This window comes from Abramis brama (assembly GCF_963993115.1).
Source record: "Abramis brama genome assembly, chromosome: 2".
In the NCBI taxonomy this organism is placed as follows: Eukaryota; Metazoa; Chordata; class Actinopteri; order Cypriniformes; family Leuciscidae; genus Abramis; species Abramis brama.
In genome coordinates, this window is record NC_139964.1 from 897,753 (window position 1) to 923,201 (window position 25,449).

Consider the following 25,449-nt stretch of genomic DNA (forward strand, 5'->3'; position numbering starts at 1 on the left):
ACAATTATGTTAAGTAAAGTTAACTAAAAAGTGTTAGTTAGAGCAACTGTTGGATTTTACAATGGCAATTCACCAATAAGTAAGAAAAATATAATTTGACCTGGATACAAAATCACTTTACCTGGAGAAAGTTTACTTTGCATTGCAAAATAAATAAATAAAATGAATTAAATATATGCAATATTTATGAGATTTCTTTGCAAAATTATTAGCAATTAATATCTTGAAAGACATGTCTGTCATCTCATCTGTTTTAGAGCAGCTTTATGTATATATATATATATATATATATATATATATATATATATATATATATATATATATATATATATTAATATATATATTATATATATACAGTTATCATAGTTTAGAAATGTATAGATGTTCTAAATTGTAAAGCTCCTCTTTCTGAAGAATTGAGATTAATTCAGCTTTCACAGTGTCACTGTACATACATATAATATCACAGATCTTTTCTCACGCTCTCCTGACTGGTTAAACTGTCATGTGTGATTTCTGAATATTGTTCCTCACTGAAATCACCAGGTCTTGCTGACAGAGTTTATCTGCAATTGTCTAAATAATTTTAACACCCTGATTGAGATCTGGCCAATGGTTATCAAAAAAAAATTGTGCTTTACCTTCCTCACTATTCAGACACGGCTCATCTCTCTTAGGACGAATCAGATCATCTTTGTCAATTGTTGCATCCCAGACCTTCTCCTGATCCTCTTCTCTGATAAGAGTCATTTGAAGATCATTCTCCAGACGGGTGTTGACCTTGAAGAAGTTTGGGGGAGTTTTTCTTGTGAATGTGATCCCTTCTTTGGGATGGATAGTGGAGGCACCAGGAACATCAAGAATGTGTGGCGTGTTCATCCGAATTGGCCTGCCAGGTCTAGGATGCTCTATTGGGTCATTTCTCTTTTCTTTCTTAACTTTTTCTTTTGCATGATCATCAACTGGAAATAAGTAGAGATGTAGAATGAGAGGATCTTTAGAATGCATGTAGAGAAGAAGATCGCAGTGTTCGTCCCATCCCATTATCCAACTTATAATTAATGTTGTAATAGAGAAGGATGGTTGGACAATCTTAGCATGGAATCGGGTCAACTGCACAGGTTCTGTGGTTATTCCCTCGTCTTTTACGGTGAGGACTTTCACAGCATCTTTGAGAGAGGGGTCAGACTCTCCTAAACAGGCGTAATGGGGCAGATGAACTTCCTCCAGTTTCCCTGAGATCACCGTCACGTCAATCACTGGACCGATCCGGTTGCACTGCAGCCTCTCCAGCTCTGCGTTGAGGAAGAGTCCGTCTACGGTACGGTACTGAAGGGTGACGACACAGTCACAGACCCATCGCATTCTGGTCCTGACACACTCGTAACGGCCTGGGTCAGTGCTGACCCTGAACTTTGACCCTCCTTCATCTGTACAGGCCGACGGCTCAATCTGAAGCCACTGATCAGAATCAGCTATATGGACACAAGACTGACAGTTCAGCAGCGGGTGAATATCGAGCCCAGAAGGTTTGGGCTGAGAGAACCTGTGAAGAACCAGAAGAAGGCAGAAGCAAAGAGTCAGCTGCTTTTATTCATCTCAGTTAATGTTATTTTCAATGTTTATTAATACATTATTAACATCAAAAGTTGTATCTGTCAATATTATTTAATGGACCTGAACTAACATGAACTAACAATGAACAGTTGACTAACTAACGTTAACAAATACAGTTAATGCATTAACGAATGTTAACTAATGGGACCTTATTGTAAAGTATTACCAACAATTCAAAACCAACAACATACAAACAGTTTACTATAAAAACTATTTGACAGGCAGTTTGTCAGAGAGAAAATATAAAGCTAGTATATAATGCTGCGACTGACACCTGTGATGTCACTCACTAATAACACACAATCTAATATAACAAACACATATATACTATAATGAGAGTTCAATTCACACATAATTGTCCAGTTATGTTTATGTTTAACTAGCCAACATGAACTCTATATTCTCCATCAATAAGCTCAAGCTGAATAATGTGTCCAGTCTTCTATAAATCAGTGTTTTTAACTGTGGATATTTTCACAGAGGTGGACAGATAAAGACCATCAGCAGTCTGGGGTGGACAGAAATGTTCATTATCAAACATAATAAATGAGTTTGACTATAAAGAACTGGACTGTTTTACTGCTTACAACACAACTGTCTACAGTTAATTGTGCTTGATTGTAATTGAGGGAGTGCTGGAATAGATCAAGTAATACTGAGTGAATTTGACTATTTCTGTCTTATTCCTCGTCTGCAGGAATATTAATAGAAAAGAAGATCACACTACAGCTAGAAAATTACAGACAATTAATAGCAAATTACAGTTTAGAGATCGTGTGTGATCAGGAGCTTTAGAGAAATACCAGTAAATCAGTCTTAAGCCCTATTCACAGAGACCTCACAACTCTGAAGCTGAAGGAGAAATAGATTTAGCTCTAAACTCACTAAAATGAAGAATAATGTGTTTTAGGCCGCTGTACGTGAGCTGTATCGTTCAGTTTCGTTCCGACAAACGGGGCACTACTTTTTCTTTTGCTCAATATGTTCAACGTTAATAAAAGGTATCCAAGCAAAAAGTTCTCCACGCATTATCCTGCAGTTAATGAGAAAAGTGTAATTTATTGGCGCACTATACTGTCGGAAAAGATGGTGGGAAAGGTCCGCAGCCTTTTACTGAAGTCCGATGGGAAAAATCAAGCAATGTGCGTAGGAATGGCTCAAAACGTCGGACACTACGGAGCTAACGTTAGCTATTGCTAATAAACATGTTGCCCTCCTGGACAAACCGGTCTCTGATGTCCCAACAACTACAGGTTTCACCCGGCCTGCCATCGGCGTTTTATAGACAAAAAAACGCTTGACTTGTGTGTATGTGTGTGATGGGTAGGTGTAGGGGTCGGGTTAGTGTGTGTGTGTGTGTGTGTGTGTGTGTGTATCATCTTTCACAGTGAAAGCCACTAATCAGTGGAATGCCCTACCAGAGGACATAAAAGGGTGTAAATCTCATGGTCTTTTTAAATTTAAGTTAAAATCTTTTTTAAAATCAAACCAACTATGTAACCACTAAGACTGTTGTAGTTAAATTGACTGACCGATTTATTTATTTACAGCCCTTTATGGCCCTGACAGTATGTGTTTATGTATTTATTGTATATGAACATATAGGTATTTTCTGTGTTTTGTAAGTGTTGACCTGCCCGGGGACTACGGGCGAAAATTAGCCTTTGGCTGAATCCGGTGCAATGCATAAAATGTGAATTTTATGTTAAAAATTGTGCATGGTCCCTTTATAAATAAATAAATGAATGAATGTGTGAGAGAGAGAGATGGGTAGGTTTAGGGGTCGGGTTAGTGTGTGTGTGTGTGTGTGTGTGTGTGTGTGTGTGTGAGAGAGAGAGATGGGTAGGTTTAGGGGTCGGGTTAGTGTGTGTGTGTGTGTGTGTGTGTGTGTGTGTGTGAGAGAGAGAGATGGGTAGGTTTAGGGGTCGGGTTGGTGTGTGTGTGTGTGTGTGTGTGTGTGTGTGAGTGAGAGAGATGGGTAGGTTTAGGGGTCGGGTTGGTGTGTGTGTGTGTGTGTGTGTGTGTGTGTGTGTGTGTGTGAGTGAGAGAGATGGGTAGGTTTAGGGGTCGGGTTAGTGTGTGTGTGTGTGTGAAAGAGATGGGTAGGTTTAGGGGTCGGGTTAGTGTGTGTGTGTGTGTGTGTGTGTGAGAGAGGGGTAGGTTTAGGGGTCGGGTTAGTGTGTGTGTGTGTGTGTGTGTGTGTGTGTGTGTGTGTGTGTGTGTGTGAGAGAGAGATGGGTAGGTTTAGGGGTCGGGTTGGTGTGTGTGTGTGTGTGTGTGTGTGTGTGTGTGTGTGTGTGTGTGTGTGAGAGAGAGATGGGTAGGTTTAGGGGTCGGGTTGGTGTGTGTGTGTGTGTGTGAGAGAGAGAGATGGGTAGGTTTAGGGGTCGGGTTAGTGTGTGTGTGTGTGTGAAAGAGATGGGTAGGTTTAGGGGTCGGGTTAGTGTGTGTGTGTGTGTGTGTGTGTGAGAGAGGGGTAGGTTTAGGGGTCGGGTTAGTGTGTGTGTGTGTGTGTGTGTGTGTGTGTGTGTGTGTGTGTGTGTGAGTGAGAGAGAGAGAGATGGGTCGGGTTAGTGTGTGTGTGAGAGAGATGGGTAGGTTTAGGGGTCGGGTTAGTGTGTGTGTGTGTGAGAGAGATGGGTAGGTTTAGGGGTCGGGTTAGTGTGTGTGTGTGTGTGTGTGTGTGTGTGTGTGTGTGTGAGTGAGAGAGAGAGATGGGTCGGGTTAGTGTGTGTGAGAGAGAGATGGGTAGGTTTAGGGGTCGGGTTAGTGTGTGTGTGTGTGTGTGTGTGTGTGTGAGAGAGAGAGATGGGTAGGTTTAGGGGTCGGGTTGGTGTGTGTGTGTGTGTGTGAGAGAGAGAGATGGGTAGGTTTAGGGGTCGGGTTAGTGTGTGTGTGTGTGTGAGAGAGATGGGTAGGTTTAGGGGTCGGGTTAGTGTGTGTGTGTGTGTGTGTGAGTGAGAGAGAGAGATGGGTCGGGTTAGTGTGTGTGAGAGAGAGATGGGTAGGTTTAGGGGTCGGGTTAGTGTGTGTGTGTGTGTGTGAGAGAGGGGTAGGTTTAGGGGTCGGGTTAGTGTGTGTGTGTGTGTGTGAGAGAGGGGTAGGTTTAGGGGTCGGGTTAGTGTGTGTGTGTGTGTGTGTGTGTGTGTGTGTGTGTGTGTGAGAGAGATGGGTAGGTTTAGGGGTCGGGTTAGTGTGTGTGTGTGTGTGTGTGTGTGTGTGTGTGTGAGAGAGAGATGGGTAGGTTTAGGGGTCGGGTTAGTGTGTGTGTGTGTGTGTGTGTGTGTGTGAGAGAGATGGGTAGGTTTAGGGGTCGGGTTAGTGTGTGTGTGTGTGTGTGTGTGTGTGTGTGTGTGTGTGTGTGTGTGTGAGAGAGATGGGTAGGTTTAGGGGTCGGGTTAGTGTGTGTGTGTGTGTGTGTGTGTGTGTGTGTGTGTGTGTGTGTGTGTGTGTGTGTGTGTGTGTGTGAGAGAGATGGGTAGGTTTAGGGGTCGGGTTAGTGTGTGTGTGTGTGTGTGTGTGTGTGTGTGTGTGTGTGTGTGTGTGTGTGTGTGAGAGAGATGGGTAGGTTTAGGGGTCGGGTTAGTGTGTGTGTGTGTGTGTGTGTGTGTGTGAGAGAGAGATGGGTAGGTTTAGGGGTCGGGTTAGTGTGTGTGTGTGTGTGTGTGTGTGTGTGTGTGTGAGAGAGATGGGTAGGTAAATAAATAAATCAAAATCTTGTTTACAATAATCATTCCTGTGAATATGTACATGTAGTGCAGTTACTGCTCCTGTATGCAAATTAACAATTCACCATTAAATGTGTTATTTTTAAGTGTTTTTTTGGTATACTTTTGAGTTTATCTTGGAGTGAGATTTGGGGAGATTAGGGGGGGGTTTGCAAAAAAAAACTTGCATCACAATAAGTGTATGTGATTGTCAAAACATTTTAGTAACTAAACTGAATTTTATTAGGTTTAGTGACAACATGTTACAATGTTTATATGGTACAATTTCTGGTCAGCTATGTTTTTTTTGTACAAATTTCTTGAAACAAATTTCACGATTTCAATTCAATTCTTGTGATTTGATTTAATATCGACTCATTTGGATAAATATTAGGTACACAAGATAGGCGTTAATTGTTCTCAAGAAAAAAAAAATACATAGGCTACACACAGACAGCCCTATCAGCTGGTAGTATTATTCAAGGTTAAAAATAACTCAAATTAAATATAATGCGTTTTTTATTATAATAACAACTTTATTTAATGATATAAGTACAAATATAATATGTAATATAGTACACATATTTAGCAAAATACTCTCTATAGCTCTTTTTCACAGTATATTTCACTCACCCGGTTGTGTGTGTGTCACTGGTGTTTCTCTCAGGACGCTGTTTAATGTCACACAGAGACACTGAGGAGTAAACCCTAAATCCAGCATAGAGGGGTTCAGTGAATGTGGTGTTGAGTGTGTGTAAGCGTGTGAGTGTGTGTGTGTCAGAGACGCTGTAGAAGGACAGAGTGCCGGCCGACACGTCCACATACACTCCTGCTCTCTTAGAGGATGAAGAGACGACAGGAATACCAGTGGCTTTATTATTGTGACAGGCAGATAATCTGTTATTAGAGCAGGACAGACTCCAGGATTTGTCATTATATCCAAACATACAGTCTATCCCTCCTTTCCTGCTGATTCCTTTATATGACACTGATATATCAGCATAAGATCCTCTCCATTCAGCCTCCCAGTAACAGCGTCCAGTCAGACTCTCTCCACACAGAACCTGAGGAAGATCAAATCTCTCTGGATGATCAGGATACGGCTGACGCTCAGACACACTCGTCACTGTCCTGTTCTCATCAGACAGAATGAGTCGAGTGTGTGCTGTGTTTGGATCCAGTGTGAGATCACAGGCGTCTGAACACAAGAAGAGAAACATTTCACTAAATGACACAAATCAACAATAAATCACTGAATGATTGTGTGTGTGTGTGTGTGTGTGTGTGTGTGTGTGTGTGTAGACCTACATTTGTGTAATCCTGCTGTCATTCTGAACTCTCCACAATGATCCACACTATAAAACACACACATGATTCACACTCATTTCTAGAGGAAACACAAGAAAGTGTGTGTGTGTGTGTGTGTGACTCATCCTCCCATTTAACGCCAGTGTGTGTGTGTGTGTGTGTGTGTGCCTCATCCTCCCGTTGAACGCGAGTGTGTGTGTGTGTGACTCATCCTCCCTTTGAACGCGAGTGTGTGTGTGTGTGACTCATCCTCCCGTTGAACGCGAGTGTGTGTGTGTGTGACTCATCCTCCCTTTGAACGCGAGTGTGTGTGTGTGTGACTCATCCTCCCTTTGAACGCGAGTGTGTGTGTGTGACTCATCCTCCCTTTGAACGCGAGTGTGTGTGTGTGACTCATCCTCACTTTGAACGCGAGTGTGTGTGTGTGACTCATCCTCCCTTTGAACGCGAGTGTGTGTGTGTGTGACTCATCCTCCCTTTGAACGCGAGTGTGTGTGTGTGTGTGACTCATCCTCCCTTTGAACGCGAGTGTGTGTGTGTGACTCATCCTCCCTTTGAACGTGTAAAGGGTTAAAAAAAAGTGTTCAAAGTTAGGCATAAGCAGTGGTGTAGTCTAGTTTTTTGTAGTGAGTATACTGTAATATACCCCCCCCCCCCCCATTATTATTAGGCCTACTTGAAGTATACTCTACTGTGCAATAGTAATATATTTCTGTTATAATTTCTTCAAGTTATACCGAACTTTTATTTTGACAGGTTGTCGTAAAGACATTACAGTTTCTATGTGTTTTTATATGAAACGAATGAATGACTTTTATCAAATGAAATGGTGAAATTCTCGTGAAGTGACTCTCATAGCAGCTCTGCGATGAAGTGCACATGTAGTAGTGTTGTCACGGTACCAAAATTTCAGTATTCGGTACCGATACCAGTGAAAATCCACGGTTCTCGGTACCAATTTCGGTACCAAAGCTTAATTTAGATTAAATTTACATATATTAAAGTGTATATCACGGTTACAAAGATGGAAACTGTAGTATTAAAAACACTTTACAATAAGATTCCATTTGTTAGATAACATTAGATAAAATGACCTAACAATAAACAATAGTTATATACTGTCGCAATTATTCTCCTTTAGGGGTTAATTTAAAAATACATTTTTAAAATCAAAAGTTAACATTATTTCTGTTAACATTATTTAATGCACAATGAATGAAGTGAACAAACATGACCAATCAAGTGTTTGTATTAAATAACATTCACAAACATTAATTAATGTTGTAAAAATATATTGTTCACTCAATGTGTTGATGTTAGATAACGCATTAAGTAATGTTCATGAATGGTATCTTATTGTAGCGTTACCAAACTATACAGGAGATAAAATATGTTTTATTTGACTTGACTATACTTTTATTTAATCCAAAACTGTATTCATATTTAACTTTAAAAGGGCTTTTTAAACCTGCTAAGAGTTATCCAGCCAAGAATAAGACTAGAACTGCTTTTCTGACGGACTGATATTAATGACGGCTTTTTATTTCTCATCTCCATAAATATATCTAGTAGTAAAGCTAATGCAAGGGCTAGAAATCAGTTAATAGGCCTATGTCACACTTCCTCGTCGTCATGGAGAGCGCAGTTCGCACAAGCGTTTGTACTCCCGTGGCGTCTGTCGTTGCTATGCATCCATGAACGCGCATGGAAAAGCGAGCGCGCCGCTTCTATTATGAGCGCGCTTGCCGCGCGCCATTTGAAATAACGTATCTGCACGCGCAAAAACATCAGCACCACATCAGCAGCAGCACCGCCGATCGCCATCAGCGCTTTTATGAAGAGGACGCAACTGCACGCGCTTCGGGCATGCACGCGCATCAAGTACCGGGTTTGAGAAAACCTGGTACCGTGACGTTTAAAAAAAAATTAGTACCGACTTGGTACCGAAGTACCGGGTCTTTTGACAACACTAACATGTAGTAGCTCATGTCTCAATACAGTGAAACGCTGAAAACACCACGAGCGTGATCACGCGTGCTTCAGTGTGTGTGTGTGTGTGTGTGTGTGTGTGTAGTGGAGCACACATTGAGCGCTCATTCATTCCCAGAGACGCGTAGAACAATTGCAGTCTCTTTTAACTTTAATATTCACAGACACTAGTCCATATCGAGATTTGATTCATTGTACAGCCCTACTTTTGATTTATTCATTCAAAAATAGTCATATTCCGTGATGACGTTCTGCTAAGCAAGCTCATTGTGACTGGATTCCGCGATTCGGTGTCGCTTCGCAAACACAGACGGGGTGAATTTATGATGAAAGTGTGAAAGTTCTGACACAAAACGAAGTTGTTACGCATCCTCACAATTTTTTTAAGTGGGTATACGGAAATCCTTGGCCTTTTCTAGTGGGTATACGGCGTATACGCGCGTATCACGTAGACTACACCACTGGGCATAAGAGATAAAAAAAGGTAATTGAGTTAGTACAGTTTATTATACTACCATTTATCACAAAAATAACCAATGTGGGAAAAATAGACACCCATATATTTTTTTATGATAATGTGTACTAAATAGTTACGAAGAGACCAGTTTCATTGTATTGTACTTGTTACAATGGTGGGCGATACTTCTAGAGGTCACTAGATGGCGCTGAGCGCCGGGAGGAACTTAAAACCATTATGAGACAAGCGCTGCAGAATAAATACTGCAGTTGAGCTGAACGGACGCTAAAGGTTTCGTCTCATTGTTTCTATATAATACAGGTGGGTTAATGTTCCTCAAAATGGTATGCATGTATCTCAGTATAAGAGATAAGAGTGTTGTGAATCGGTAGTGAGTACGTGCAATGTTTAGAGTTGAGTAGTTTTGCCGTAGTGTGTGAAATAGTGATGTTCAGCTATACACTGCCATACTGAGCTAGCGGACCTGTTGCTATGAGTAACCAAGTAAACAATAGAAACGCGAATGGTCTCGTTTTGTGTTGTTAACTCTGATCTGGAAATGCATTTAGTGCTAATGTGTGTGTAACACATCATGTTAAACGTTTTCCTGTGTTTAAACAGAGTAGTTGACTTTAAAAGTGATGCAAATTTAGTAATTTGTGTAATGTGATGGAACTAATGTTTATTACAAGAACCAAATGAGAATAAGAAAAAAATGTTGTTGTTCAACTGGTCAATATACAATTAATGTCAAATGAAGCACAATGAAAAGTATGGACATTAATATGTTTTATTTTACTGTGCTTCCGTTATTATTATTCCATTGTATATTTTGGTATTTTCTGAAGATATGGTGATATCTTACATACTTGAAAGTATTGTGAAATACCTGATGCTACAACAAGCATTTTGTTTATTACCTCAATAAACAGTGTGTGTGTGTGAGTGTGTGTGACTCATCCTCCCTTTGAAAGCGAGTGTGTGTGTGTGTGTGTGTGTGAGTGTGTGTGTGTATCATCCTCTCTTTGAACGCGAGTGTGTGTGTGTGAGTGTGTGTGTGACTCATCCTCCCTTTGAATGCAAGAGTGTGTGTGTGTGTGTCTCATCCTCCCTTTGAACGCAAGAGTGTGTGTGTGTTTGTGTGTATCATCCTCTCTTTGAACGCAAGAGTGTGTGTGTGTGTGTGTGTGTGTGTGACTCTTCCTCCCTTTGAACGCGAGTGTGTGTGTGAGTGTGTGTGTGACTCATCCTCCCTTTGAACGCGAGTGTGTGTGTGACTCATCCTCCCTTTGAATACAAGAGTGTGTGTGTGTGTGTGTGTGTGTCTCATCCTCCCTTTGAACACAAGTGTGTGTGTGTGTGTGACTCATCCTCCCTTTGAATACAAGAGTGTGTGTGTGTGTGTGTGTGTGTGTGACTCATCCTCCCTTTGAACGCGAGTGTGTGTGTGTGTGTGTGTGTGTGTGTGTGTGTGTGTGTGTGTGTGACTCATCCTCCCTTTGAACGCGAGTGTGTGTGTGTGTGTGTGTGTGTGTGTGTGTGTGTGTGTGTGTGTGTGACTCATCCTCCCTTTGAACGCAAGAGTGTGTGTGTGTGTGTGTGTGTGTGTGACTCATCCTCCCTTTGAACGCAAGAGTGTGTGTGTGTGTGTGTGTGTGTGTGTGTGTCTCAATCCGTGACTGACAGAGGAGCGTCTCGGCTGCAAGGATGTAAATCTTTAACGAAGTCTGGGATAAGAAACTCTACAGTGTGGATGTACACCATCAGAAGGATATTCTCCAAGGCTGGATTCAGCATCAGGAAAACCATGATCGCACTTCTGCCGGCCAACGCTAACAAGCTGGTTTTCCACGGGACATTCTAAAATGCTTAACGTGAAAAAACCATAGACTGTAAAAAAATATGGACAAAGCGTCTGTGACGTCACCCATAGACTTTCTGAAGAACGAGTTTGAAGCCGTTTATAGAGCTGGTAAGTCCCGCCCCTTCCGTAAAACCCCGCTGGACCTCAAAGTTGAAAAACCGTCAATGCAAGTGAATGGGAGAAAATAATTATTTTCTGGTCCCGTTTGAATTGTGCCATGAATGTGAACATATGTTGTCTGTGAATTTTTTATATTAATTCTCTCTCTATGGGGGGTATGGGCGGCGCCATCTTGGAAAATCCTAACCCCGCCCCCCTTCTGACACAGCGCGTGTCACTCAGCTCGCTCTGCTACTCCGGTTATCTCTGTGTATATTTTAGGCAACGAAATATGTTATAAAACACCATACTAACTCTTTTCATTTTCATTTAAAGAAATCTTAAACATTATAGCCACACAAATGTGGTTCAGGCAACGCGTATTGATTATATTCACTGCACATAACGTTTGCCTATTTATATATATATATAAAAAAATAGGGGTGGGGGAAAAAATCGATTCTTAGATGCATCGCGATGCGGACGTGGACGATTCTGAATCGATTCACAAATGTAAAAAAATCGATTCTCTAAAAAAAAAAATATTTTTTTTTTCTAATAACGTAATATTGACGGAACGCAAAAGGCGGAACTCTAAAGCGGACGTGCAGTGCGCGTGCAGTCTGTGGCGCGCACATAACAGAGACGCATGACGCAATTCGAACGGCATCCTCTTCGTTAAAACCTAACGTATGGAAAATTGGCAATTTCATTGTTACCTATTTAGTATTTTTTGTATGAAAGCTGCTTTCAGTATTTAGTTTTCACATCAATATGCTGTAAACCGATCTGTTATACGTACGTTGTACTGCTCTGCAATATGTGCAATGCCAGTCAAAAAGTTACATTTTGACTGTGCTCTCTGCAGATGTTCATTCACTTTTTTTGTATAAGCTGTTTTTGATTGTGGTATACAGCAAACATTTCAAGTCCTAACTCTTTATTATTTAGTTGTGTATAAGAGCGGCTTTGTATGTTACTAATTATTCAGAATATGCGTAAGTCCACAAGCATTGTATGAGAGCTGCTGGTACATCATTCTATATTTTTGAATGAAAACTGTTTGTGATTTTTGCTACAGCAAAATGTTTTTTTTTGTCTGAAGGATTATATTGCTCATTGGAAAGAACAAGAGGATGTTGGTTAGAAGTCTATTATTAAATGCTAGAGATTCAGAATATGCTGAAGTTTGTATTAATTTACTACAAGTACACTGCTAGTACAGGCACACATTTATTTTCCTGTTGGTTCTTTGCAATGTTCAAATCACTTCCATTTGTTTTATTAATAAAATTAATATAGGAAGATGAAAGTAAGTTTGTTATGGGTCATCATAAATACTTTGCTTTAAAAGTACCAAGTAAGTAAGTAAAAAAAAAAAATTTGTTAATAATTGATAATCGTTACCCTCTGAATCGTAATCGAATCGAATCATGAGGTGCCTAGAGATTCCCACCCCTATAGAAAAAAAATATAAAACACAAACCTGCCTCTTTTCGTTTTAAATATAATATAAAAATATTAAACATTTTGATATGGTCCAGGCAATTTGTGCATTTGTACTAAACAACAGATGCGGCAGTAAACAACATTACAGATCATATTCGTTGTATTAAAATTTAAAATGACAAAACTCAACCCAGTCTCTTTTTGTTAAATTTCACTTTTATCAATATTAGCCATTATAAAAGTATAAGTAAAAGGTACAAGAAGCTATACAAATAAAGCAAACAATTCAGTCAAACATACAAAGTCAGTGCTCGAGTCTAAACATAACGTCACAACGGTAAAGTTAAATAGCTTATAAAGTTATGAAACTTCCCCTCGGCCAAAACGATTGCCCAGGGAACAAATTATAGATTTACAAGACCAAAAATCGCCCGTTAGATATACACAAGACGAATCATATCTCATGTTTAACCACTACAGAGACGCCAGAGTCAGCGGCAAACGCCAGAACGACTGCCGAGGAAAGGCTGCTCCAGGCGGGGTACATGAGCGCCGAGCGCCCGGTCATCGCTGGATCTCACAACTGGATACAATTTTCATAAATCTTTATAAATAAACCACAGATTTGAGCTTTAAACAACTGCATTCTCGCCTGAAAAACTCTTAAAACTACATTTCATGATACAGAAACAGTAGTATTATATGTCAACTGTATTAAAAAATGGCGCTTCTTATGTTGTCATTCTCCGTGGCGCTGCCTTGTCAGCTGTCAATCAAGCTGTCAATCAAAGTTAACCACGCCCTTATTGTCATACATTTTATATCTAAATACGATCTAAACTAACGAGTTAGAAAAAAATTCACCCCCCTCACAGTTGTCAGGCACTCGGAAGCTATCGAAAAATACAATAAAAGTCCATGGGACCAACCTGTAAAAACATGAATTTATGCTGTGAAAACGGACATTTTAACATGGGGTCTATGGACATTTGCTCCCTTTTGGGACCTGCCCCTAGCGGATTTTCGATGTATTGCAGTTTTTCGCACTTCCGGGTAGGCTTCATTTTTCAGATCAGAATGTTGCCGCTTGGAAAAAACCTTTTAAAACGCTTAAAAGGCACTTTAACGAGGCTTAATGTACACAGTACACACTTTATTAAGAAACCATACTATAGCAGATAAGCAGATGAACCCAGAATATGAACGCAATGCGTTCCTCCTATAGTAAAGCGTTTTCATATTTTAATTTAACTATTTTAGGAGATTAAGTCTTAAACGTTTTTCACGTTAAGTGTTTTAGAATGTATTTTATCCGCGTGCACAAAAGACTCCAGCGGACACAGAGTGAGAGACTGGGTTTGTTCTCTCGATCAGGTACTGTAGGCTACAAGTGATTTAACACTTTTCAGCCGGTTCTGATTAGATGTTTGGATGCTGTGAACATGTTTAGCTAAACACTGCCACTCCAGTTTAGCATTTATTGTTGTTTCTGCAGTTAATAAGACAAAGTTGAAAGTTCTGGCTACTATCATTATTTTAAAGGGGCTATATGCTTTTTTCTGAAATTTAAACTCGCGACTGACACCTGTGGCCAAAAAACAGAACTGCTCTTCCTTTCTGCTCGCTCTCGTACGTGCACACTTCACAAGTCATCTGCTGTAAGGAGGTCAACATTATGTTTACAGAGGTAAGAACAGTCAAATACATATATTGTTTGAGATAAGTGTTCTCTTACACTGATAAGAGTAAGTTTCTCCATTGCACTGCTTGCGAGTGTAGGCTACTTGCTGACTAGCGGTGGTGGCAGAGTGATCTGAAACGTTTAACATGGACGCGCTTGACGTCACATCCGCAGACAGCGCGGGAAAAATCCGACCCGACAGAAAATAGGAAAAATAGGATACAGGCTTATAGGTGCACCCACTGTGAGCTGACAAGGTGTCAGTATGCTCATCAGGAGATGTTTGAGTCATAAATGGTAAAATAAAAAGGCTATTGTTACGTTTATTTTTGGGAAAAAGTTGCATATAGCCCCTTTAATAATTTCTTTATTTTTATTTTATTTATTGATCTGTCAGGGTTATCTAATCTAACTATTTATGGCTTGTGTTTTGAATATATGTTCCCCTGCACTTTAGGCATTTTGCACACATTTGCTCCTCATCTTGTGACTTGATTCTGATTTATTTCGTTTTGTATTTTTATTTAGTAGAAAGGTATATTCTGTTCTAATTTAATTTAGTAAATTAATTGTTTATTTTTTTGGTGCATCGATGTTGTGCTGTACTTAGAGCCTGCTCTGCTCATCCAGCACGAGTTGCAGTCGCACACAGTGCAGCACGAACCACAGTTCACTGATCGCGTGATGATGGCGGAGGATTTGTTGCGCAACAGAGCCTAAACGTCTGATAAATGTCTTATCTTGTAGAATGCGCGCTCAGCACTGCCGCTACGGAGTACGTGCGATCGCCAATCCCAAAGAGAAAGTAAAACACAAGCTCCCTGATGCGCGCAAATTAGGCTGCACACATACAACAGCCTGTTTTCCAGTCATGAACTTTGTCATTGAGGATTTCTATATTGTGCAAAAATCTCGTCTCGTCTCATTCTCGTGAACCCAATCTCGTGTCTCGTCTATTCTCGTGAGATAAGTGTCTCGTCACACCGGTTTGAGTGGGTGTGCCACAAGTCTTTTTTTTTTTTAAAGCCCCTGGAAACCAATTTATAGTGGAAATATCACCTCTTTATGAAAAAGTTTGTTCCTATTGTTGCTGTCAATATTATTTTCTGAAGATACGTTAAAAATGCAGTTAGCTTCTGTGTACGTCTCTACAGTGCATGGCATGATATGTGTGTCTCACTTGCTGCTTGTACATGATGCACCTTTTGTTTGATTTAATCCCAGATAATTCCAATTGATGATTTAACCGAAATTGTGTGATTAATCAGTATCTAAGAGCAGCATCTTTGGATTATGCGTTATATTTTTAAGCATTTAAAGGAGACATATCATGCTTTTAAATCGTTCCTTTTTACATATAAATCATACATTTGTAGTCTATATAAAGCGGAACTGCTATGCTTGGGTCTGAATTCCTCATTATTATAGCTCCACGGGCCCCTTTTTTACCCCTTTTCTGATGTGCGTCTGAGAGCAACTCGTTTTGGTGCGGTCTCTTTAAATACAATTGAGACACTTCATACCCCGCCCCCTCTCCAGGATGCAGAGGTGACACTCGGTTCAACTCCACCCCGTTCGGCCATTTTTGTAGTTTGATAGCAGAGATACGATCATCTAGCGGCACAGAAACGTTTTATTCACACGTTATTAACAAAATGTCAACAACGGAAGACTTGTCCAGCCAGCCGTTCGAGCCAGAGTCGGAGCCGGAGCGAGATGAAAATGAAGACGACGAACCTGCAGAACAACGTCTTCATATGGATGTATCGCAATGGTGTGTTACTGTATTTACACATGAAACTTTGGTCTTCCGACCTTTTACCACCGTGTCGATTTATTTTGATTAATATGTGCGAGGGAGAGAGAGCAAGACAGCGTCTAGTTTGGAGACGGTGAAGTCTTGTTTACACTTTCGCCTGGCTCTGAAGAGAGAGAGTGCGCGTGTGCGACCGGGTCTCTCTCTGCTCGTTCTTTCAGTTAAACATGCGTCCTGTCACAAGCGCAGCAGTTCACCTACATTAGACGGTGTAATGAAGCGTGTGGGTTACTACATCCAACAACCGAACATTTTAACTTACCCTCTCGTAACTTCTGCATCCTTTAGCTTGGACTACAAAATTGCAGCGAGAAATAATAATGGCGGATTGCTCGAAGTGTTGAGCCGGTAGTCGATGTCCTTATTTGGCAGTTCCGCTGCAAATACTGTGACGTAATAGTTCAAAAAACGTCATAGAGAACAGAAAAATCGGAACAGGTTGAAAAATATGACCAAAACAGAATATAAAGATATCAACGAAGCACCTGAAGAGAATAATTTCAACTTTTCTGTACTTCTAAACACTCCAAATATACAATAAAATGCATTTAAGGGCTAAAAAAGTGGATTTAGCATGATATGTCCCCTTTAAATTGTCACTTGTTGCAAATGCAAAATTAAGAAACGTGAATGTGAACTGATTTCGCAGTCGCGTTTCGAACGCATTGATCAATATGCTTTCGTAGACTTCAGTAAAAATATAGTGGCTAAATTAACAATAAATAAAGCTTTTACTTCTGAAGTTTCCAAAGAGCACAGCAGTAATGACTTAATTAACTTCTTTACTTATAAGATTGATAATATCAGGGAGAAAATGATAACTATGCAACCGTCTACTACAGTATCGCATTAGACAGTGCATTGTAGTCTCCCTGAGGAAAAAAATCCATTCATTCATTGCAATAGGAGAGGAAGAATTTACTAAACTCGTTAAATTATCTAAATCAACAACATGTATGTTAGACCCTATACCGACTAAGCTACTGAAAGAGATGCTTCCAGAGGTCATAGATCCTCTTCTTAATATCATTAATTCATCTTTGTCTCTAGGATATGTACCGGAAACTTTTAAGCTGGCTATGATTAAACCTCTTATTAAAAAAATGCTATTTGATTGTAGAGAATTAGTCAATTACAGGCCAATCTCAAATCTACCCTTTTTGTCAAAGATAGGCTACTAGAAAAGGCAGTATCCACACAACTATGTTCCTTTTTAGAAAGAAATGGGATCTGAAAGGATTTCCAGTCAGGATTTAGTACTGAGACAGCTCTCATTAGACTCACAAATGATTTGCTCTTATCATCCGATCGTGGTTGTATCTCTCTATTAGTGTTACTCGATCTTAGTGCTGTATTTGATACCATTGACCACAACATTCTTTTAAATAGACTCAAAAATTATGTTGGCATTAGTGGTTTAGCATTAGCATGGTTTAAATCATACTTATCTGACCGTTATCAGTTTGTAGCAGTAAATGAAGAGATGTCTCATCGATCACAAGTTCAGTATGGCGTACCACAAGGCTCAGTACTAGGACCGCTGCTGTTCACTCTGTACATGCTACCATTAGGACATATCATTAGGAAGCATGGGATTAGCTTTCACTGTAATGCCGAAGATACCCAGTTCTATATCTCTTCGTGCCCCAATGAAACATGGCAATTCAAGAAATTAACAGATAATGCATATCTTATATAAAAATTTGGATGACTAGTAATTTACTATTTCTTAATTTCTCAAATTTTCTAATGACTAAACCAAAAACCTCTGCACGTACTAACCTAGAAAACTGTCTAACACTTGATGGCTGCTCTGTCAAGTCTTTGTTGTCAGTTAGGAACCTGGGTGTGCTCTTTGATACCAATCGTTCATTTGAAAGTCACGTGTCTAGTATCTGTAAAGCCGCATTCTTTTGTCTTAAATATATATATCTAAATTACGTCATATGCCTTCAATGAAAAATACAGAACAGTTAGTTCATGCGTTCATGACCTCAAGGCTAGATTATTGTAATGCTCTACTGGGTGGCTGCCCTGCACGCTTAATAAACAAACTACAGCTGGTCCAAAACACAGAAGCTCGAGTTCATACCAGAACCAGGAAGTATGACCATATTAGCCCGGTTCTGTCAACACTGCACTGGCTCCCTATTAAACATTGTATACATTTTTAAATATTGCTGATTACTTTCAAAGCACTAAATGGTTTAGCTCTGCAGTGCTTGAGCGAGCTCTTAACGCATTATAGTCCTTCATGTCTATTGCGATCTCAAAATTCCGGCCAGTTGATAATACCTAGAATATCTAAATCGACTGCTGGCGGCAGATCCTTCTCCTATTTAGCACCAAAACTCTGGAACAGTCTTCCTAACATTGTCCGGGAAGCAGACACACTCTGTCAGTTCAAAGCTAGACAAAAAACACATCTCTTTAACCCCCTGAGGTCGGCTGTCGCGCCGGCGCGATAGGCTCGTTTTTTTTCCTTATCAGTGCAAACAAAATCAAAATTCTAATATTAATTTTTATCTTATATGCTTGTGTTGTACATCAATCGATCCTGTTAAGTGTGTATTTTTTTTGTGCATACTCATAATAAAAACAAAGTGTTGTGCTTTTCGCCAAATAAAGAAAAATAAACATGATGCGCGTTCTGCCGTCTCTCTCAATGTGAAACTCATTCTGAAACGCGACAGAAAATGACCTGTAACTCAGCGAATGTTTGTCACACAGACTTAAAACACATGTCTATACAACGCTTGGAGTCTCTATTTTTAAAATATGTAAATTATATAAAAAACAAATATTCTCTGTTTAAGTAATCCGTAAGAAAGCAGCGACATGTACAGTTTCTCAAACACATCCTAATTAACTATAATGTGACCACACCCACGCGAGCACGAGCGATTGACATGCAAATGATCCACGCGGCAGAACGCAGACCTGTAAACGCCCTCATCACCTCAAAACAAAGAATAAGAGACTTCGGTAACTTACTCCTCTCTGCTTTTCATCGAGTTTGAAGATGTGCTGTGCTGTGCTGTTTACCTTGTGCTGTGCTGTGCTGTTTACCTTGGGATTTACCTCAGAAGAACGCGATTTGAAGATGAGAAGATTTTTAAGGTAAGACATGTTAAACTGGTCATGCCAGATTAAAATGTATGTTATGAAATGAGTTTGGAGTAAAAACATGAACTAAGCCTAATATCGTACATGTATATACATCTATAAATAGACAGAAACATGTTAAAATGTGAACTAGACTGGTAGGCAACCTTTCAGTGCTAAATTTATATAGGCCTACTTCATATATATTTCACTCAGTTTTGATTAGCTTATGACACTGAAATAATCCTAAAAAACTTCTTTATGCGTAATGTAGCTTGTTTGCGAATATCTACTAATGTGATTTAGTGCAAATATGTTTCAGCCTCCGGTAAAATATGTGATATAGCCTACTGTCTACATTATATTTTTATATAAATGCTCGATTTTGGTTAGCCTAAGACACGCTTCAATACTGCCTTATGCACAGATGTTTGTGAATACAGGTGTAAATGTTTGAAATGTAGTGATGTGTGTCGTTCGCGAACGATCCATTCATTGCGTGTGTCACTAAATGCGTGCGGATACCCATCAACAGATACTCGCGGTGACGCGGTCTATGGCCCATAAATAGATATTTCTCCGTTCTATGGCCCATCAACTATACATTGTTTGTCCATAACCATCACTTGCTCAGCAGTTTACTTTGTATAATGTATGCTAAAAGTTTTATTTTGTTGTTGTTTTTTAGGAATGTGAACCTTCAGTTCTCAGTGCGATCGAGAAATCATACCGAGTAAGTGCATAGACGTAATATTTTACAGATGAAATGTAGCCTAATTGTGTTTACATCGTCATAATATAAAAGTAGCCTACCTATTCTTGTGTGAAATGACAAAAACCATCCATTCTGCTTATACAGGAGACACTGCGCAGATGAGGGTGAAAACACAAGATACATGGAGGACAAAGACATTTCCATGTCCTGCACCTGTGACTGCATACAACAAACTCATGGGGGGTGTTGACCTGTCTGATCAGCTGATACAGTACTACACAACACAGCACATAACCATGAAGTGGTACAGTAAGATTTTTCTACACTTCTTGGACATTGCTTCCACCAACTCTTTCATTGTGCACAAAGAGCTACATGGTAACTTGTCCCATAAAGAGTTTATGGAGCAACTTATAACAGAGCTCTGTGGTGTGTCACAGAAAACGGCAATGAGTTTTAAATCAGTGTTGGAAACCTTTGTGCTGCTTAATATATATTTTTTATAACCTGTAATAGTTTTTTCAGGATTCTTTGAATAAAAATATTTTTTTATAAAAAAACAAAAGTTTGGTCTTTTTTTCTTTCTTTTTTGGAAAGGATGTAAGTGATAGTAATAACTTTAAGTCTTTCCATTGTTAGAAAAGATTTCTATTTTGAATAAATGCTGTTCTTTTTAACTTTTTATTCATCAGTGAATCATTCTTAGGTCATCATTCTTTGTTCAGGCTGCCTCACAGCACCTTGATGGCCCATTAGCCATGGGGGGAGTGTCTTTAGTCACACCCCTGGTGTGAATCACATTAATATTCATGGCCCACGCATACAGCAGTGCTGACACAAAAACTGACATGCAAAATTAAAATTGTTATATTGTTGTTTGTGAAAGAGTGGTCAGAATGATTTTCACCTCATTTTGTAGAAAAAATTCTAGCCTACAAGAATAGTAATTCCAAAGTCTTATGGAAAACTATTCAGTATGTGTTAAATGGCCTTATTGCAGTGACAATGTTTTTCCCAAAACATACTAACCACGCATACTATTTTTTTTCTATAAAATGCAAACATGTACATCCATTTTGCTCACATATTATTGTAGCAGAGTTTGTGCTGAATACAACAAAATTACATGTTGGCCAATAGTATGTTGTAAGTAGCTGAAATAAGCACAAATGTCAGGTCATGTCAAAACATCTCAAGGGCCCCAAAAACACTGAAAATTTCAGACCCGCTGCTCTTCGTTAAAGCCCGCCACGATCTCATGAAAGTGTGTATCTAAAGCACGAATTTTATTTCTTCTGCCATTTACGCCAAAAATAGTTTTTGAGTGCATATGATACGCAGTTTTCACGTGCATATGATATTTACTTTATGGCGTGTAATACACACGCACTCCACACCCCTAATCGTACACAAAGGGTTTACAGTGCATATCTGCATGCAGAAACTATTTTTGGCATATAAATGGCACGAGAAATAAAATTTGTGGTATAGATACACAATTTCATGAGATCGTATTGTTCCCACCAGTCCTGAGATCTCTCTTGCACACAATAACTGAAGCATATGTGCAGGCTGCAATGATGGCCCTTTTCATCCTCCTCCACCTCAAAATCATGGTGATAGTTCGCGAACTTCGCATAGGCTACTGTATTTCGCATCAGTCAAAAAATGCATCATGAAGAGGAAAAATACATATATAAGTCGCACTGGACTATAAGGCACATTTTATTTATTTTATTTATTTATTTCATTTATTTATTTCACAAAATCCAAGACCAAGAACAGACATTTAATCTAGAAAGGCAAGTTATTCAACTACACAATAGCACACAGAACAACAGGCTGAAGAGGTGTCCGGTATGTTAACGTAACACATTAACTAGGGCTGTAACGATATGCGATATGAAACCGAATAAATAAATAAATACCGATAAATTCTTTAAAATTGGGCAATTCCAGCGTTATGGACGTGACATTTGCAGTCAAAACTTGAAATATAAATTCTCAGAAAATGCATTTAATACCAATATATTGAAACGTCTATTTATATATCCATATTCCCTTAATAAAGGGACATTAGAAAAATATCTCTACATGCGTTTTATATTTAATATGTGGAAAATACACACGCGTTACGGACACAAAAAAATCTTTAACTTTTAGGTGGCAAATTTTTTTTAGTAATTCTGTGAAATACACTGCGCAAACCAAAAGTAATACTACCCACCGGATGAAGAAGGGTTGGCTCTCCACAGAACATAAAATATATATATATTTATATATTTTTTTCGCATTGAGGAAAAAAACAGCGTTACGGACGGGACCACTCTGAAAGCGGCACTAAAAGACTGCTTTGAAACGTTCACAGAGACCTCAAACAGAAAGCACAAAGCCTGTCTTTAAATTTAATTTCGTTTTGTATTAATTGTATCTTAATTTTAATCTGTTTCATCAACCAATTGCCTGGATTTAATAAATAAGAATATAGTAGACAATAGATAATCCCGACACGGAGGCGCCGGGCACGTGAACTGAAGCTCATCTCATAAATTAACCGAAACTCAGCATATACGGTGGCCTACTTGCCTCACAGACCTGAGACATATATAGAAAGCTTGAAATATCTACTTTTAAACAGAACAATTCAAAACGAAAGAAAAAAGACTGCTCTGCTCTCTGCTTATGTAATCTGTATGAAATGTGTATTTCTCTCTGGCACGTTCACTACTGCGAAGATCGGGAGTCAGCATCGTCAACTTCATCTTTGCAGCCAACACTGACACAGAAAACACTTGTTTATTAATAAACAATTAAAATGTCTCCTTGCTATATCTGACATATTCATAATCATTACTTTTGCTGGTTCTTTGTGACAGCTTTTAGGAGCTTCATTGGCAGCGCCACCCTTACATGTTACATGAACGCGTCACCACCGCATCAGCACCAAAAACATGGAGATTTTTTTCTTTTTGAGGGCATTTTGTTTGTGTTCAGTCTTTTGTTCAGTTTTTTAGTTGTTTTCAGTACATTTTTTCAGGGCAAGGCTACAGGAGCAGCATTTGTACTCTCGCGGCTGTAGACGGTAATGTTTTCTCTTGGTTCATGTCAGTCAGTATGAATTAATTTTGATATACAAGTCGCACCTGACTATAAGTCACAGGACCAGCCAAACTATTAAAAAAAGTGTGACTTATAGTCCGGAAAATACGGTATATCGCAAAGCTAGCATCAAGCATATTTCACGTTTGTCCATCTGTGCAAGAACCCCCTTTAAGCATGCGCAACGTCTCAGATAGTATGTCAAATGTAAACACATTAATCGGATATGGGGCAAGAAAGTGTAAACGGACGGTCAAAACAAATCGGATATAGACAACAAATCAGATTTGGGCATCAAGACCTGCAGTGTAAACGAGGCTTGCTTGTCCCACATACTTGAGTATCTGCAATGAGCAGTTTGGATCCATCCGTTTGCCAGAGATCAGCTTGACTCCTGGGTGATTGTAGCTCAGGTCCAGCTCTCTAAGGTGTGATGGGTTTAAACTCAGAGCTGAAGACACATAACCACAGCCTTCCTCTGTCACCATACAGCCAGACAACCTACAGACACACAGTCAGATCATCTACAAAAACACTCATGACTGGCAGACTGTAAATAATCTCTTATATGTTCTTTTTTCAATTTCAGTGGACAAATATATACATTTATCAAGTCAGAAATGCTTCTTTACAATAAAACAAAAACATATACGTCAATACAGAGACAGCATTATAACCCATCATGTCTACCAATGGTCATGGAAATGAAATACTCAAGCTTATACAGATGTTTTGTGTTTTACACAAGAACAAGGGGATATAATCAATAATTTTTTTCCATATTGAACAAACGTATTCTATCTGAGTTCTTAAGGAAAAGGAAATCTTTTCCATCACATGTATATGTGTGTGTGTGTATGTGTGTGTGTGTGTGTGTGTGTGTGTGTGTGTGTGTGTGTGTGTGTATATATATATATATATATGGGCGATTCAACAGTTTCTGTCCACAAGGGGTGTAATGAACAATATAGATTGAATAATACCCAGTTGTTGTCATTTTTTTTATTTTTAGTTCACTATTTTGTTAAAGATAGATGTAAGAAATAATAAAGTTACTTTTATCCCACTAAGCCTTGGCATTATCGTGTAATGAGACTTTATTTTATTTATTTTAGTCCCCAGAAATTGCGGATGTCAGGGTGGGACATTCAGTGCATCTGGATTTTTCCTAAGTCATTTCTTTCATTTCCTTTAATAAAATCCTGAAGTTTGGCGCATAACATTTATTTTGGTGTGTCTTCTACAAAATACTACTACTAACACTGAAAGTAGAATTCCCTTAATCCACCACGATGCAATGTTCGTAATATAGCTTAGGCTGACGAAGTTAACACGTTAATAGTGCGTTAACACAATCTGTATGATCTTTAAATTTGATAGTATGATGACAGGTTATTTTAATGTGTTATGAACTTGTTCTATTCTTTGCCAGTTTTCATGAAATGGTATTATTTTGTGTTACAGAGGCAATCTTGCAGGATTGTTTAATTTTTTCCGTCCACGTTACACACGTTATAACTTAGCACACTTGTAGGAGTTCCTTTGTCTTCTACATTTGGCAAATAAATTTGAAAAATATACCTGTGGTATTTGTTAGTAATTTTGCTGGCTTTCAGTTTATGAACATACCAGACTCAAAAATGCACCTTTAAGTTTATAGAACAGATAATATTAGATGGCCACCCTGCCTGCATGGAAGTCATATTACCAGTTTTGTGAACCATACACAACGCCTGACTCATAACTATACCAAATTAGGAACAAAGCAAAACATGAACTGGGATTCAACCAGAATTTTATTAAACTGAATTAGATTAAATACACTTTCTGCTTGAACTTACACTGTTTTTCCGTCCATGTTACATACGTTAAATTTGACATCAACTTAACTTAGATCAAAGTTTACTAGTTTACCATTGCCAGATTTATCCTGCCTTTCACACAGCTGTACCCCAGGTTTTCTGAGGACAATAGCTTTCTCCACGAAGATTGATTTTGCAGGCTGTTGTCCTTGCAGTTAGCCCTAAACTGTGGAATCGCCCAAATATATATATATATATATATATACACATACACACATATGTGTGCATTATTTTTCTAATAATTCAACGGCCTGAAGTCAATTATTCCGCTTATACTATGGTTACCACACCTCAAAACATTGTTCAGATTATGTATTTCAAGACGTTTGTAAAGTTTGTCATTAAAATGCTCTTGTATGTAGACCTAATTTCTTACGCATCTAATCCCATGCCTCCGTTGCTAATTCCAAAACGTAATTTTAGAGTTAGTAACGGAGGTTTGAGCCACTGATAGCAGACTAATGCTGGGACACACGACTAGCTGACACATTCTCTGACTGTTTTCATCGCCTGCAGCAGATTTTAAACACCGACTTTGAACACGGACTGAACGCGCGTTTGGGCATGATCAGTCATAAGTATCAAATTACATTCATTATGCAGTTATTAATGCAGTTATTAGAGAGAGATGTTGCAATAATAAGACAGAAAAGCATGTGCATCAATATTATTATTTATTTA

The 25,449-nt window shown here is 39.0% G+C and overlaps 1 protein-coding gene across 1 annotated transcript in view; it reads right to left on the minus strand.

Annotated features, from left to right (window-relative positions):
* LOC311077467 (uncharacterized protein) overlaps positions 1-23,682 on the minus strand; it is a 34,534-nt gene extending 10,852 nt beyond the window's left edge. The window contains exons 1-4 of the mRNA XM_084105993.1: positions 23,243-23,682; positions 6,633-6,679; positions 5,958-6,522; positions 642-1,546 (exon numbers count right to left, since the gene is read on the minus strand). Coding sequence (XP_083962119.1) covers positions 642-1,546; positions 5,958-6,522; positions 6,633-6,679; positions 23,243-23,394 — 1,669 coding nt within the window. The 5' untranslated portion in view covers positions 23,395-23,682. The remainder of the gene's footprint in view (positions 1-641; positions 1,547-5,957; positions 6,523-6,632; positions 6,680-23,242) is intronic.
* Between the last annotated feature and the right edge of the window lie 1,767 nt (positions 23,683-25,449).